The 16,760-nt window shown below is 40.0% G+C and overlaps 1 protein-coding gene across 9 annotated transcripts in view; it reads right to left on the bottom strand.

The window, feature by feature from the left end:
- Positions 1 to 16,760, bottom strand: part of TTN (titin) — a 275,368-nt gene that overhangs the window by 254,934 nt on the left and 3,674 nt on the right. For all 9 annotated transcript variants that reach the window (XM_064586770.1, XM_064586777.1, XM_064586776.1 and 6 more), the window contains exons 3-12: positions 15,593 to 15,796; positions 13,618 to 13,905; positions 13,039 to 13,124; positions 12,701 to 12,945; positions 8,512 to 8,839; positions 7,456 to 7,608; positions 6,628 to 6,768; positions 5,177 to 5,308; positions 3,147 to 3,284; positions 2,523 to 2,660 (exon numbers count right to left, since the gene is read on the bottom strand). In XM_064586770.1, coding sequence (XP_064442840.1) covers positions 2,523 to 2,660; positions 3,147 to 3,284; positions 5,177 to 5,308; positions 6,628 to 6,768; positions 7,456 to 7,608; positions 8,512 to 8,839; positions 12,701 to 12,945; positions 13,039 to 13,124; positions 13,618 to 13,905; positions 15,593 to 15,796 — 1,853 coding nt within the window. The remainder of the gene's footprint in view (positions 1 to 2,522; positions 2,661 to 3,146; positions 3,285 to 5,176; positions 5,309 to 6,627; positions 6,769 to 7,455; positions 7,609 to 8,511; positions 8,840 to 12,700; positions 12,946 to 13,038; positions 13,125 to 13,617; positions 13,906 to 15,592; positions 15,797 to 16,760) is intronic.

A 16,760-nucleotide genomic window follows, 5' to 3' on the forward strand; every position in this document is an offset into this window, starting at 1 on the left:
CACATCTGAAAGGTCTTCAAGGATGCTACCTATATATCTGTTAAAATTGTTCTCAGAATCATTTAAGATACAAATAAGGGCTTTTTTCTGAGATGACATTAGGCCTTTAGTGATCATGGGCTTCATTCAGTGCTTCTTTCCAGTAAGCCACAAACAATCTGATCTTCCGTGAAGGATTGCAAATGCCGATTTCACTTTACCATCGCATCATAGGAGAGACTGTAAAATATACGTGAGGCTTAGGTGACTTAAGTTTGTTCATCTGTTCTTCTTTTTTAAAATATATAGGCCATTAGTTGATTTGAATTTTACAGATATTTTAAAATGTTACCTATCTTTGACAGATAACACAAATATATATATTTAACATATATTATACATATTTAATGTAGGCCAAAGATTCAAATGAGATATGATGTAAATGCAATCATTCTACAAGCAAAGTAATATGTATTAAGTATACATACACTTTTAATATATATGTAAAGGCTGATACACCATTCTCTCTCTCTACATATAAATGTTTATATATATGTGTGTGTGTGTGTATACTTAACATATATTACACTTTGCTTGCAGAGTGATTACATTATATCTCATTTGAATCTTTCAACCGCAGTCTGTGAGATAATCAGGTTTTATTTATTTTAACGAGAAAACTTAGGCTCAAAGAAATTATTTGCCAACTGACATGTACAAATATACATTATTTAAAACTTATGCAAAGAAAAAGAATCTTAATTATGGGTAGGATATTTCAAATTGGAGAAGCATCTACGTATTTTTTCCTGAGTTATCATATATCGAGTTCATAGACATGCTGTTTGGTGGACAACCACAGGTGTGTCCTCTTTGCTGGTACCATTTTGCTTTCTTAGTGGACTCACATTTCTCATAGTTTTTGAACCTAGATCAACAGGAAGAAGAACTGGAGCAGGAGACCCCAATTCAGACCAGTCAAATGCTGAAAATTAATTTAGGAGATGCCAAGAAAAGTGTTATTTAATCTGGCTTTTCACAACGAGAAACGCTAACTGTTGCACCTGCAGAGCTGAATGGGGTCTGATCGTCCCTAATGCTTGGTGATCGCTTCAGCAATTACATGGAACACTAGAGCACAACGACTCAGGCGAGATGAAAAGTTATGGCTGCTGCTGATGAAATGGGATGAAGCAGTGCTTTCCGGCATCAGTTTTCATCTCCTCGCGGAAAAGATAGATCTTCTTGCTTAATAGCAAATCCTTCTCTAGTCCTTGGCAGTGTGGCTGGTTCAGTAGATTTTGCAGTGGTAACTACTACTTTGGGTATAGATATTTTCTCAGTTTCCATTCTTAGCTAATTTTTTAAAAAGATTTTATTTATTTATTTGACAGAGAGATAGAGAGAGCACAAGTAGGCAGAGAGGCAGGCAGAGGGAGAGGGAGAAGCAGACTCTCCACTGAGCAGGGAGCCCGACGTGGGGCTCGATCCCAGGACCCTGGGATCATGACCTGAGCTGAAAGCAGCCGCTTAACCGACTGAGCCACCCAGGCACCCCACTAATTTTTAACAACAAAAATAAGACAGTCAAATTGATGTGATTCAGGACAAACGAGCAATTTAAATATAATCACTGATGAAGTATGTTACATATTGGAATTGCTGTCACCAGTGAGATTTCTGAAAGGCTGATGTGCCTTCAATATCAGACTTGGGTAAAGGTTTAGAAAGTTGATCTTAAATCATGCCTTAGGGGAAAAAAACCAAAGATGTAGAGATAGAAAACAACATTGAGAAAAATACAGACAGGATTCAGCCATGACATTAAAGAAATTTAGTTGATAATTTCCAAATACTATATTGACAATAAGGAATAAAATTAGGTAAATAGCTTATTTGGAGTAAATGACAGAGTCATGGTAAGTTGGCTAATTCATGGAGATTTCATAACTACAAATAGATGCTACAAGTAAACTTCTTCATGGCTTATGTGTATTTTGGTTGAGTGATTCCTTCTCTAGATTTTAATACTGCATCTTGTTTAGCTTTAGCAGGAGTTAGTATGGTGGGCACTATAATTTTCTCATCTGGTATTTATATTTACAGAAAGAACAAAAGATAAACTTTCACTTGAAAAAATTATGGGTATCTTCCTGAAATAAGTCCATACTTTACAATGTAAGATACTGAATTTATGACCCCTCAAAACATACATCTTCATGACAGTAAGATTCATCATTTACTTGTACTTTTTTCTTTAATGTTCATGAAATATCTTAAAATCAACCTGCATGCAATTTCAGTCACCAACTTCCAGAGAACTTCTAGATGTTAATAATAAAAAATGGAAAATAATAGTGAAGAGATCAGTGGAGAGAGGAATATGTAGTAATATTAACAATGATAATTTGGTTTTTTAGTTTCCAATCATTTAATCATCTAAAAATAAATTAGGTTAATAGTGTCTCATACATAAGAAATTCTGAGATTGGGATTAATGGATTATAAAAGAGGGATTGCACACTTGGAATAGCAAGCATCACCTTTTCATGAGTAACTTGGATTTGTTCTTGTCTAGTGGCCATTCCTTCTCTAGTTTTCAGTACTGTTTCTTGTTCTTGGGCTTTAGCAGTAGCAACTGCTATTGTAGACAAGGCAGTTTTCTCAGCTTCCTTTCTCATCTGATTGTTACAGTAAAATCAAAGTTGAAATTGCACAGGGCTTTAGACACACATGGTATGAACACCCCCTGCCCCTGCGCCTAGTGGGGATGCAGGATGAAGTTATTCAGGGTTAACTACACAAAAGAAGTTACTTGACAATGTTTGCATATACTGACTGGGAATCACAAAACTTAGAAATGTTAACTAGAAAAACAAAATCACCAGATGTTCCCATATATTGTTTTTTTAAAAATCAGGCTAACAATGCTCATCTTCATGCAAAGAATAATGGGGGGATAAAATGAATTACACATGTTACAGATGGATGAAAATCAAATGTGCAGATAAAATTAATGGTAAGTGGTCACACAGTCACCATTTTACTTTTAGTCTGGGATTCAAAAAGGAAAATACAGACTAATAACTCATAGCACATCATAGTTAACGGTTTGCTAGAAATTAGTTTAAAGATGAACTTTTCCCATCTCAAAGATGTGTATTCACCTTTTCCTGAGTTATTTGAACTTGTTCTTTTTTGGTAGTGATGCCTTCTTTAGTTCTTGATACTAAATCTTGTTCTTTGACTTTGGGTGTGGCAACTATGACCTTAGGTACCACTGTTTTCCTAGTTTCTTTCATTATCTGGTCATATGATAAAAAGAAAGGTGAGAAAATGGTCATTAAATTTCATACAGCCTCTAATAAAAGAAACTTAAGTCAAATCCGAGAAAGGAAGCAAATTTCTTCCTGCTCACAGACACTTCCATCACACTTAAACCTATCATATGTTGCCTGGATCGTCCATACTGTTTCATTGCTAACAGTATCAAAGTAAGTGCAGTCAAAAAGGAAAAAATGTGATCAGCAGTAAAAGAATAAAGGATGCATTTCTGGTTCTCAGCATTCTTCTTCTTATAATACACGGGAAATCCCAGCACAGCCATAATTAACACATATTTTGCATTTTATCAAGTGACTTGAAAACTGGAAGATATTAAAGTGAACTATAGGGTCATGTTAGTAACAATCCAAAGAAAGTTTGAAAATTAGGAATGAAAAGTGGCAGTGAAAGCTGGAGAGGTGGCAAAGGGTTTGTGAGAGATTTTGAGGGAGTTTTCTATTCGAGTTATAAAAAGATGAGGCGAAAAAGTGATGAGTAAGACCCATGATGGACACGTAGGCAGCTTGCAAATGACATGATGAAGAGTGAATTGCACACCGGCAGGGGGTCATCACCTTCTCCTGAGTTCTGTGCTTCTGATCATGGTGTGTGGCAGTTTCTTCTTGAGCTCCCTGGATTGTTTCTGGCTTTGTGGACTCTGCGGTGGCAGCTACCACCACAGATGCAGCGGTGGTCAGAGCTGTCTGTCTTATCTGATTTTCAGAGTAAAATAAAGGTTTGAGGTTCAAAATGGCGAGATACTCTTGCAACATCCAGAAGAATACAAAATGTTTAGTGGTAAGAGAGAAAGTACCACCAGTTTCCATTTTAAGGGCCAACATTTAACGTTTAAAACACAGACTTTCGTTTTCCTGAGGAATAGGCTTCATTTCTGCCCACTTGCTCCTTCGCAAATTGCCCTAGAAACTGAAAAGGTCTCATCTTCGAGACATGCTGACACATGAGGTCCCAGTGAGCAGCCACTGGCGAATGGCTGGAAAATAGTCAGGCTGAACTTGCCAGTAACTGGTATTGCAATGGCAACGGGGATCTCTACGCCCTTGATCATGCCAAGTAGGGGATGTGGGCATTCAAAGTCTCTCCCTCCCTCTAAGGAGAGGGAAATTCATTCAGTAGCCTGTGGCCAGCCCTCGAAGAGAATAGAGTGTTCTCAGCTAGGCCTTTTAAAAAATAGCTCTGGGATCAGCAAAGAACAGGCGATCAAGATTGGTGAGGGCAGGCACCCACCTGAACAGGAAAGAGTTAAAAAGAGATGCTTCTTTCCTGACACCTTAAGGCTGGATGTCACACACGGAAGAGAAGTGGATTTTGGTGACACTGAGGTTGTTTGCACGTGGCTCCGCGAAACAAAAGTAGCAAACACTTCTAGGTCCCTGTTTGTCAATCACGAATTAGGACATTTTCTTGAAGAAGGACCAGTGTTTCCTCATGTCCAGCACTTCCTCACTTTCCCTTGATATTTACTTGGAGTGTTCACGGCTGGCATGCGCATGTGTGCATGCACAGATAGGTCTTACAACCGAAGTGACTGAGGGCTGAGGCTATGCGTGAGAAAACTCTATGGGGGTAACTTGATTGGGGTGATATCTGTCTTCCATTTAAATATGCTCTAGAAATGTCATAGATGTGCTCCCAAACGGTTCTCATAGACAATCTCCCCAAAACTGATGAATTGAGTGAAAGTTGTGCAATGAAAACAGAATCTCCATCATGAAAGAGTTTCAGAGAAACAACAAAAAGAAAATACATACAAAAGACTCCTTCATTTAGAGGTTTTGGTAATAGGGTACACAGCTGACCAGAATGTGTTATGTGTCAACGAACTACAACATATTCACAAAATCCGACTTACCATTTCTTGAGTTACTTGTTTTTGTTCTTGTTTTGTAGTAATTTGTCCAGTAACTCTAGTTTCTTGCTCTTCGGCTTTGGTTGTGGAAATTATTACTTTTGGTACAAATGCTTTTTCAGTTTCTTTTCTTATCTGAAATCAATGATAAAAACAAACTCTTATTTGTCTCCTGATCGCTAATGGAAGTGACATAATGTTTATTAAATATAAACAATATACCAAACAAACTTCTTTCTTTGAAGAAAGAAGTAAAATCCTCTTTTTCTGGAGATATCACTAAATAAATCTTCTCATTTTCCTTAATAGGACCATACTCTTTCTCTGTCTAAACCATAATTTATGTTGCTCAGGGAAAAAAAAGTTGGGTTCAATACCATTTAATTGAATTGGAGAATTGCCATCTTCTTTGAAAAGACTTCCAATTTTCATAAATGGATATATGGGCAATACTATTCTATGCCACTTTTGTCATCTAAAGGTGATCTTAGAGAATCGGATATTAGAATGGAAGGCCTTAGAAGTAATTTGTCTGACCCTTTAGTTTTATATATGAGAAATCAAGTATGGACAATTTACAATCTACATTTATATGAAATTTTTGCTTTGGAAATTTTCCTAATTATGATTGCTTGGGATATCCAGACTTACTTTTCTAAAATTGAGACATTATGGGGAGAAAAGTTTTGTACACATCCCAGGCAAAATGTTTTCCAAATCCGTAGCCCTCTGAAGGAGGCTGTTTTGATCTGGATGCCTAAGGTATGTGGAGGGGGGAAAGGGGAAGAGGAAGGGAAGTTTTCCCCATTTGCCTCTTTCCTCTTTGCCAATCTCAGACACCATCCCTGACATTCTGGATGTCAGGGTTTAAAAAGACTTGAAAGTTCATCTTCTCAAACCCCCCAGCTGACAACTGGCTCCCCTGGCCAAAAGCCCTACCAAATGGCCTTAATCTAATTTGTCCCTGAAAGCCTCCAATCATGACTGTCCTTTTCACTTTTTTTTTTGGTCATTTGACCTACAAAACCCATGCTGTCCATTCCACTTCAAATCCATATTCCAAGGTTCTCCTAGGAGGTCAAGAAGCAGTTGCCAAGCTATTTTTCAAAGCAATGTGTGCTTAGTGTCCTTCTCTGTTCCTTCCTCAACATCTACTCTTCCCGGTTTGCCCTCACTCTAGTCACATATTTAGTTAGCGCACCTCCAGAGCAACAGAGATGGAACCCCTTGTTTGTGTTCAAAGAAGTCCCTTTTGTCTACACAAGTGAAACATTTGGGGACTCGAAGGGACCTTGAAATCTGATACCCAGGGATACACAGATACAAGGGGATTTTGATAGTGTGATAAAAACTATGTTGCCCAAGAAACAAAACCCTTTGCGGTATACATTATTATGTGTGCTGACACAGGGAACGACAACAATAATTTCACATCAAAAGCCATTTTTTTTCACCTTTTCATGAGTTACATGCACCTGCTCTTGTTTTGTTGTGATTACTTCTCTGGTTCTTGATTTTAATTCTTGTTCCTTGGCTTTATCGGTGGCCACTACTACCTTCGTTACAGCCGTCTTCTTCTCTGCCTCTTTTTTAATCTGAATTTCAGAGGGGAAAGGAAGGAAATAGTTTCATGCGCCTTATATAGAAGTTCCAATAATAAATCAGGATACAGACAGAAACATCACCCAAGCGAGGATAAGGGGGAAAGCTGGAGTGATTTTAAACTATAAAAGAAATCTATTCAAATATGAGGTGGGAAATTATCCTGGATTTATAACACTTTTCAGCTGTGAATCAAATGTCACATTTGTTTTGAGGAAAGTAAAAGCAAAAGTCTTTGGGGGAAGCTTGGAGAAAGGTAACGTCTGCCCTGCAATAATGGTCCTCCCCCCCCATACACACCCCCAGCTCTTGGAGCAACTGAGCTCTGGACTGACTGGTCTGGAACCACAGCAATGGATGCACATGCACGCTCCTCATTTAGCTGGCTTTCCTGGCCACCCTTTGCCTGTCTCGACCCAGGACCATGTTGATACTTAAATTCCTTCTCTGACCTCCTGTACCAAATTTTGGTAGTTCACTCTTGTCTGTCTACCTGCCTGACATGGACCAGGAACTTTAGGTACTTATATCTTCAACACCCTTGGTATCTCAGACCATCTTTTGCTCAGAGGGTCCTAGAAGTCTGGGCCACACTGGGCTCGGCGCTGCGCTCCATGTGCCTGGAGCGCTGGTTTGCCACGGGATCTCGCCCAGCTCGCTCTGGCCAGCTGCGTGCCTACCTGTTCTTGAGCAGGTTGGATATGCACAGCAGTCGTGGTTGTCCTCTGAGCAGTCTGCTCTACAGCTCCGATGACTGGTTCTCTCACTCTGGCCATATCAACAGCAGCAACAACGGTCGCAACAGCGGCACTTTTGTCAGTTTCTTGTCTTGCCTGGATGGGAAATGACCAAGACCATTTTCAAAATGACATGCCCAGCAGACAATACGAAAGTTCAATGGAAATGAGCTGCCTCTTATCATATGGTTTCACTTACTTGTGGAACATAAGAAAAAGCAGGGAGGACATTAGGAAAAGGAAGGGAAAAATGAAGGGGGAGACATTGGAGGGGGAGACAAACCATGAGAGACAATGGACTCTGAGAAACAAACTGAGGGTTCTAGAGGGGAGGGGGGTGGAGGGATGGGTTAGCCTGGTGATGGGTATTAAAGAGGGCACGTTCTGCATGGAGCACTGGGTGTTATACGCTAACAAAGAATCATGGATCACTACATCAAAAACTAATGCTCTACTGTATGGTGACTAACATAACATAATAAAATAAATATTAAAGAAAAGGAAATGAGCTGCCTCCAGTAAAACGTACGTGGGATAAGTGTGTCATTGCCAAGAGGAGAGGGCATGTATTGTTAAAACGCGTCTTTTCTGAAAACCTCACAGAATAGAGCCTTTATCCCAATTAAAAGTGATTTTCCAGGGATGCCCGGGTGGCTCAGTCATTAAACCTTCGGCTCAGGTCATGATCCCAGGATTCTGGGATTGAGCCCTGCATCGGGCTCTCTGCTCGACGGGAAGCCTGCTTCTCCCTCTCCCGCTCCCCCTGCTTGTGTTCCCTCTCTCGCTGCGTCTCTCTCTCTGTCAAATAAATAAATAAAATCTTAAAAAAAATGACTTTCCAAAGCATGAGCCAAATTTGACCTTCAGTTTCTGTTATGTTGGTCTGTTCATATGCAATACCCCTCCAAGCCACACGAGACGGAGTTTCATGGCAGGGTGCTGGCTGGAGACACCAGCGGGGAAAGGAAGACAAAGCAGGACAGCCCTGCCCCGACCTACCTCCGCGGCCCCAGCAGCCACAGCCCCCGCGGCGAAGGCAGCGCCGGCCGACTCGCTGGCGGCGGCGCCCGCTGCTCCGCTGACGGTCACTTGCTCCTGGATCCCGTATCGCCCTTCCCATCTCTCCTCTGTCCTGATCTGGGTGGCGCTCGTCACCATGGTTTCTCTCATCTCAGCCTCAGATGAGGCCACATAGCCCTCTTGCTTCCAAGGAGGAGGCATTTCGGGGCCGGGGGCCACACCAGGGGTCTGGGTCTTCCGGGCGAGTAATGGAGACCTAACGGATCTGATGGGGGACGTGGAGATCCTCCCCGCTGGAGACACGGATCTGAAAACCAGACGGCAGAGATCAGGAACGGCAAGACCCAGAACTCCTCTCCGGGTCACAGGATCTGAACAATGGAAGGAAAATCTGGAAGTGCTTAAGGCAGAGTTTTTTCAAAATGTGTGCCCCAATAACCTATTCAGAGGCAAATAATGTACTTGATTGAAAGTAATTTGTTTTAAATCTTGGTAAGCCTTAACCTTATCTGCTGTAACTCGGTAAGAGAATCAGACTGAATTCTAAGCTAAAGAATGTTGTGCCCTGGCCCACCTTCTCACCATTTAAAAAAGTCAAGACAGCAGAAGGTCTTCAAATACAGCAAAAGAAAGGACATGGTGACTACAGTAATCAGAACTCTAAAATTCTCTGTTCTCCCAATGGGGGAGGGTATGTCAGGTGTCGAACAAGGAAAAGTTTCTGTAACCAAAATGCGTGTGCAATTCTGGGCTAAAGAAGTCTGGCCTCTTCTTTCCCTATAGACTTCTCGCAGCTTTCACCTATGCCCACAGGCCTTGTGAACCTCCAGGCTAGGAGGAAGCGTTCTTGGCACTCTTCTTGCAGAGCTTTTTTGGGTATGGGCTGTGCAATGGTCAAAGTGTTGTGAACTGCTCTTTTTAATTTTCCCTGTGTTTACGCTCACTCTCAATGTGTTGTACTCTGGACTTCTTTTAATATCCATATAGTTACTATGGTAACTGGCTATTTGGAAATCCAAGGGTTCCACCGTTTTTCTATTACATTGATAAAGTGCTTCTTCTAAAATAATTTTCATTGCTTTTTGTGTATATCCCAAGTGCAATAGCATCATTTGAAGAATCTATGTGCTAACTCCTGACATTTATGGCCAAAAAAGACAGTCCCTGATCTACACCAATAATTCTAGGGGTTGGCCAACTATTTTAAGATAACAATTTTCATAATTTAATTTTTGATCGATTCTTAATCAACTTTTCCCTCTAGATGGCAGTATTGCCTCATCATTGAATATAACTACTGCCTACAGGAAAATATTTATATACTCTGGCATTAACTTACACTGATCATAAATGAAACGACTCTTCTAATTAAGGTTCAAGGCACCGTTGGTATCTGCTCTAAATGACAGAGTAACTTAACAGTATACTACAATATTAACCAGTTCCATGTTTAGTCCTTTTCTTGAAGAACGGTTTTTTGGTGGCAATCAATTTACATTTTATACATGAAGTCCTAATCAAGTAAAGGGAAATCGAGGGGAACATGTCTCTGTTTTAAAAGTGACTGCCTTAGAAATATAACAAAGACATCTAACACTGTTCTAAATGTAGTGTCTATACCAACTGAAGAAAAGCAAAGTGACATGTACTTCCAAGTTTCAACCTGTGCCTCATTCTTGCTCTTCATCATAAAGTGAGTTTATTTCAAAAAGAGTTAGACATGATTAGCATGACATGAGTGATTAGCAGCAGGCTGCAGGTAAGCCCATAACTGTGAAAAATCAATGTAATTTGAGTCATTATAGGAAAGTGCTTATTTTTGCTCTTAAAATAAAACATAATCACTGGGTCACAGCTAGATACACGTACCTTATTCAACAAAATATGTTTGCCTTACTCTACGACAAAAATCAAGATTAAACCATTAGACATTTTAGGAAGTAGTCTATCTTGGATAGCCATTATTTTCTCTATAAATTGCTATTTTTATTTCTTACTTTAAAGCAAATTTCGGGACTAAGTAACGGGGAGTGTTATTAATGAACTGCCAGAGCTGCTAAAGACAATCAAAACGCTCCACGGAATCAGGGAGACTCTGTAATTTTAAAAGACCCTTAGGCTTGGATTAAAAATACAGTGAGGTTGTTATCTCCCCCAGAAATCACATTTGGCCTGTCTTGCGATTTCATGGTGTGCAAACTTGGAGCTAGCCTGGGACAGAACACTTTATTTATTTGATAGCTAGACATGTTTTTAAAACTGAGCTTTTGGTTCAAGTCTTCCTTCATATTAGTGTTTACAAGTACCTTTAATTTTCATAGTGGCCAATATAATAAAAATTGGAAAATATCTAGGATTTTTCATGTATTTGTCGGACATCTGCATCGCCTCTTGTGTGAAATGCTGTCTTCTGTTCATTTTTTTTCCATTTATGTTGTTTATTTTTTCCTTTAAAAATTAATTTGTGGAAGCTTTTTAATATATTTGCTACTTAGTTCTCTGTCGTAACTGTTGCAACATTTCCCCCCTAGATCTACTGTTTGCACTTTGCTTCTTTGTGGGTTCTTATTGAGCATCAACGTATACAGTTGTGTATATTATGCAAGGTTTTGAGGCTTCTACCATTCATATTGTAGCCATTGTATATTTGATATAATACTTTCAAGGCAGAAACAATGAAATATCTTGAGGAAGAGACACTTCTAAAATATTTTCACAAATGCACTGTTTGGTTTAGCAATGACCTAATTTTTGCCATACATACGTTTTTATTTTAATATAGTTGAATCTCCAAATCTATTTTTAAAAGCTCTCCCTCACAAATGTTTTCCCAAATAGTTTCATATTTTTTTTAGTTTTTATTTTTTAATTTAGCTTTTCTAGTCAGGCTGAGATTTATTTTGTAAATGGTGTGAGGTAGAGGTTTATATTTGTTTTCTTCCAAAAAGATAGCTAATCGGGCCAGCATTCTTTATCAAGTAAAATATCCTTTCTCCCACTGAACTGAAAAGTCACTTTGATTAAAAATGGAATCTACTGGATACTTGAATTTATTTCTAGACACTCTGTTCTGCTTCTCTGGTGTATTTTCTATTCACTTACCAATACCACAGTGTTTTGATTTCAGTAACTTAAGTAAATTTGAATATTTTTTAGGCCAACTATCTGCTTATTACTCTCCTTTTAAAATTTTTCTCGGCAGGGGAACTCTCTCTACACTAAAACAATGGTATAAATTGATCAAGAAACGTTTTCTTGTTTACCCCAAATTTTGGACATTTTTTCAGTTCATCATATTAAAAACCTCAGCAGGTGAAGCCAAGTTCCAAAGTTTCAAATTTGTTATGGATAATCTACACTTGTTTATAGAATTTCTGAGCCCTGATGATACATGCTTACTTTCTGAAATACCTCCATATTAACTAAGCATAGAAACCCATCTTATTTTCTATGGAAAATGACATAAGCAAATGCAAAATATTTAGAAGGTTTTACTTCTTATCAGAAAATAACTATACAAATGTTCTTATGCTCCATATACAAAGTACCTTCAACTAATTATCTCACTGAATCCTCACAACACTCCTTGAGATCATTCTTATTGTGATTTTCTTTAATGTACAAATGGTATGACTAAGACCCTAAGCAAATTATTTAACCTCTAGCTCCACTCACCTATCTATAAAATTAGGAATGATAATTCTTAGAGGTTGCTGTGAATATTTAAGGAGATAATATACATACAATGCCAATCAAATGTCTGATAGAAAGTGGCCAATATATAATAGCAACTATTTCATTGTTACAATTATTTCCCTAAGTCACACTGTTAGCAAACGGTCAGGCTGATGGAACATAGAGCTTCCAACCCTACATTCTGTGCTTTTTATTTCATGGCTTTCTCTTGGCTTTTAACGCAGATGTTTGTTAAATGGAATACAAATAGGAATTCAGAAGTAGAGTTTATAAAGTCGTCCAATTTACCTGTGGACAGTGAAGATTTGTGACAGTGAGGATTCAGGACCTTTCGGCTTACCTCCTTTCTCACATGCTACATTTTTTATTGCTTCCTTCTATTTCTCTTCCTTCTTTGTCTTATTTCTCATCTTACTGGATGAAACCTAATTCAAAAATGCACAATGACTTGCTCTACTTTAAAAGGCTTTACCTGACGGGAGACGGGGTTGGTGCCCGCACATGTCTGACCGGGGAAGGGGAGTGTCTTATCGGCGACGGGGACTGCTGTCGAGGCAACTGCACTTTGGCAGCAATGGACGGTGGTGTGGGAGACCTGGACTTGGGCTTCGGAGGTATCCTGGGAGGTGTTTTATGGGGCAGCTGTTGCCCAGCGGCGCCATCTATGACCATTTCAACTGTTGCAATTGATCTGGCATCAAAGTGGGCTTCAATCTTCTGTAAAAGATGAAAACAAAGCCCATGTTCAGGGGGAACAGTTGGCGAAGCAATGATCTGAAAGATCTGAAAACCAACAGTATAGAAAAATACCTTTTCAATTCGGGTTTGTCTTGTTTCCGAAATCTGAGCAGTCGAAACAATTGTCTTTGTCTTTTTAGCGGGTACTACTTCTTCACCTGTGGGAAGGGAAAGACAGCTATTCAGGAGGAGGCATGGTGACCCATTTCTAAAGAGATGATGCTAATTCTGACTACAGAGTCAAGAAAATTTTCTAGTTGTCTCAATGGAGGAAAATGCAGGAAGTTTTGGATTTTGTATGAATATAAATTAGGTTTTAAAATAGAATATGTTCGTTATTAGATAAGAATTTACTTAGAACCATTTTTTTTAAAATCCATTATTGGTCAATAATTTGAAAACAGATGACTTAATTGAAATACTTTCTAGTTTCTACTGGGCTTAGTAAGCACAGAGTGCGTCAGTGATTCTGAGCTCCTGCTTGGAATCTCAGAGACTTTTCTTTTCATGGGTGTTGAAAAGCCAGCTTCAGTTTCAGCTCGCAGCATCCCTGAGGCCTCCGAGGGGAGGCGGGAGGACCTCCGGCCCCACTTCGGCCTCCATCAGTAAGTACTCTCTCCTTCTCCCAGTTTCTCCACCTCTAGCACATACCTTGAACCAGCAATTCGGCAGTCGAAGTAGCTCTTCCAACGCTATTGGTGGCATTTACTGAATACGTCCCGGAGTCTTCGGGGTATGCTTCTGCAATCAGTAAGCTGTAGAGGTCGCCTTCTTGTGAAATTTGAAAATCAAGGGAGCTCTGGATTTCCGCTCCATCCCGATAGAACTTCACCACAGGTGTAGGGATTCCGGTCACTCTCACTTGGAGTCGTACTTGGCTTCCTTGTCTCACGGTCATGCTCTGCAGTCGTTGAACAAAGTTGGGTGGTGCTGTCTCTGCTGCAGGGGGAAGTGAGCAAAATCAGGACCACCAGCCAGGGTACTCCCGACAGGTTATTTTTAAACAATCACAGCTCCATTTCCAAAACGAGGCAGTGACTCCCTGAACCAAACACCCTTGACTGTCCTTGAGCCCAGTTCATGCATAGCATAGCAAGAAAGGAGCCAGAAGATGGCAGAAGGTAATCCTGCCACCATATTTTATTTTTATTTGCTGTTTTTGTTTAGGAGCGTAAGCCACCACTCTTCCTTCCTTCCTTCCTTCCTTCCTCTTCCATCCTTCCCTTTTTTTTTTTTTTTTAAAGATTTTATTTATTTATTTGACAGAGACACAGCGAGAGAGGGAACACAAGCAGGGCAAGTGGGAGAGGGAGAAGCAGGCCTCCCGCCGAGCAGGGAGCCTGATGCGGGACTCGATCCTGGGACTCCAGGATCATGACCTGAGCCGAAGGCAGATGCTTAATGAATGAGCCACCCAGGCGCCCCCCCTTCCTTTTTTTAAGAAAAAACCTCCATATTGTTATAACGTTTTAAGAGAATCTTTCGGACACTTCCTCCCAGCCTCACATCTAGCACTATCTTAACCTGTTAAAGTAATTTTGCATATTTCAACAAATTGCATTAAAATGAATTCTGATGGTTGGTTTGATAAGTGTACCTGTGACTTACAGAATCACTAACTCTTAATTTGATGTCAAAAATCCTAAATTGTCTCCAAATTGATCAGTATTCAAATAACCCAAATATTTACTTGCATTTAAATGTTATTCCAAATAGTGACATGATTTAATGTTAGTCATGCTACAGAAAGGGGATTTTTTTGGTCCATTATGTTGAAAGAAATTTTTTAGAAATGTGAAGAGAGAATGGGATCCATTTTAACATGTTTTTGAGTAATAGTAAACAACCTGTCACCCCTGTGCATTTTTCATTTCTGAGTTTTCTGGATGTATGTTAAAGTTCACACATGATGTTCCCTGATGCATCGATAACAGCCCTATACTTGAACAGTGTTGGTGGTATAGTGTATTGGCTAATCACATATAACATTATGTAGCTCGTTATACAGATACTGTTTGCCATGTGTAAAGTAATACACAATGTTCTGTGGATTAACATCTTACCAGGAAGTGAAGGATGGAGAGAAATGACAGGGGCAAAGAAGACTGGTGGTAACTTTTCTGAGGAAACTGTGTCATGCATCTGCCTTTTTCTGTGTATGTCCACGGTATAATAGTTTTAGATATGGAAAGTAAGTAAAGAATTATTGAATTTTATAGATAAGAGCAGTGTTTCTTAAATGGGCAGTCTTCGGAGCACTTGCTTCAGAATCATCTAGAAGCTTGTTAACGTGCAAATTCCTGGTGATGCACCTGTTTCCTTAGTGGACTTATAAACAAGGCTCCAAGCCTTTCCACTTGCTCAGAAACATGGTTTGTAATATTCCCTTAATACACTTTTGAGTGTTTAATATGTGTATAGAGGAAACATTCTCAGCCAATTTTGTGCTGGATTTTGAGAGGAGAATTAAATTTTACTCTGCTATCAATTCAGCCTCCAGTAGGTCCCTCTCTAGATCTTAGCTGCATCTACTTGTTCCTCAGTAGCTCTTCCTGGACCTCCTTCCCCATGGACTGGAGATGCCCTGGGGGTGGGGCAGAGGACAGGCAGGTCCCCTCCAGCCTACCTGTCACAAGAAGCTCAGCAGTACTAGTCGCTTGTCCAGATCCATTGGTGGCTCTCAGGGAGTATCGTCCACTGTTGGCTTTAGTCACGGCGGGGATCGTCAGTCTAGCGCGGCCATCGCTAAAGGAGATCTGCACGCCGGGTAGAGTGGAAGTGGAAATTGCCTGGCCATCCCTAAACCAGCTCACCTCAGGAACTGGGAAACCTGGAGCACAAACACAATTCATCTTTATGTTGGAATGGGGCCCTGCAACGTCCTCCGCTCCGTCCCGCCACGTTCACTGCCTTGTCCTAACCCCAGGGTCCGCTTGCAGATAATTAGGGAGGTCTGTGGGTTCGTATAGAGGTCAATACCTTCATTTAATAGGAAAGGAAAGAGGCCAAAAGAGGCTCAGTGTTTTTTCCCAAGGTCCCTCAGCTAGAGGTGCACACAGAAGACTAGAATTTCTATCTCTTGCCCTCCTGTCCCGGGTTCTCCCAGATACAATTTAATAGACATCATTAAAATCATGAAGGGGATTTATAAAAGCATGAAGCCAAGGAAACTTTGAAATAAAAAGTGACTGTTGTCCTCTTCAGAAACAAGTAAAGAACAAAAGCAGCAAAGGATCTAAAAGGGCTGCCTAGCAAGCCCAAGAAGACAAACCCATCTGTGTCCCTCCTCTGTGGTTGCAAGGACACTGTCTCCTTGAACTCTCCTGCCTTTCAAATGTGTAATCAGTAAAACAAAGTGCAGAGAGAGAAGTGGGTTCTCGTAGAAGAAGACACAAAGCCAAACCTAGTCTTACAGAACAACATGGACTCCTGGAGTTGCAGGCAGAAAAGCTGAATGCTCTTCAGTTGCCATAAATTGTGGAGCTAAGAACTACATGTACGTGGTTTGATAATTTAAGTATATTCAAATTCTGTACATTGAGAAGGCATGAAGCAAATTCAGAGCAGGGTTTATTTTATATTAAAATGGAGGAAGTGAAGAGAACCAAGAGAACATTTATCTTCTTGTCCTTATATTAACCAATCTCCCACCACGGCCAAGTGAGTAGCTTATTTGACTAATTCATGAATGTCAAATATTTTCAGTGGTGTTTTCTTAATAATTTATTAGCACATAGTGTGACGGAACAAGAAGCTACGAAGAAGCAAGCTTGCACTACTCCACAAATGGGCAA

Source organism: Mirounga angustirostris, unplaced genomic scaffold (genome assembly GCF_029215605.1).
Source record: "Mirounga angustirostris isolate CCGP_5_RB_7025 unplaced genomic scaffold, mMirAng1.0.hap1 SCAF_3, whole genome shotgun sequence".
Classification (NCBI taxonomy): domain Eukaryota; kingdom Metazoa; phylum Chordata; class Mammalia; order Carnivora; family Phocidae; genus Mirounga; species Mirounga angustirostris.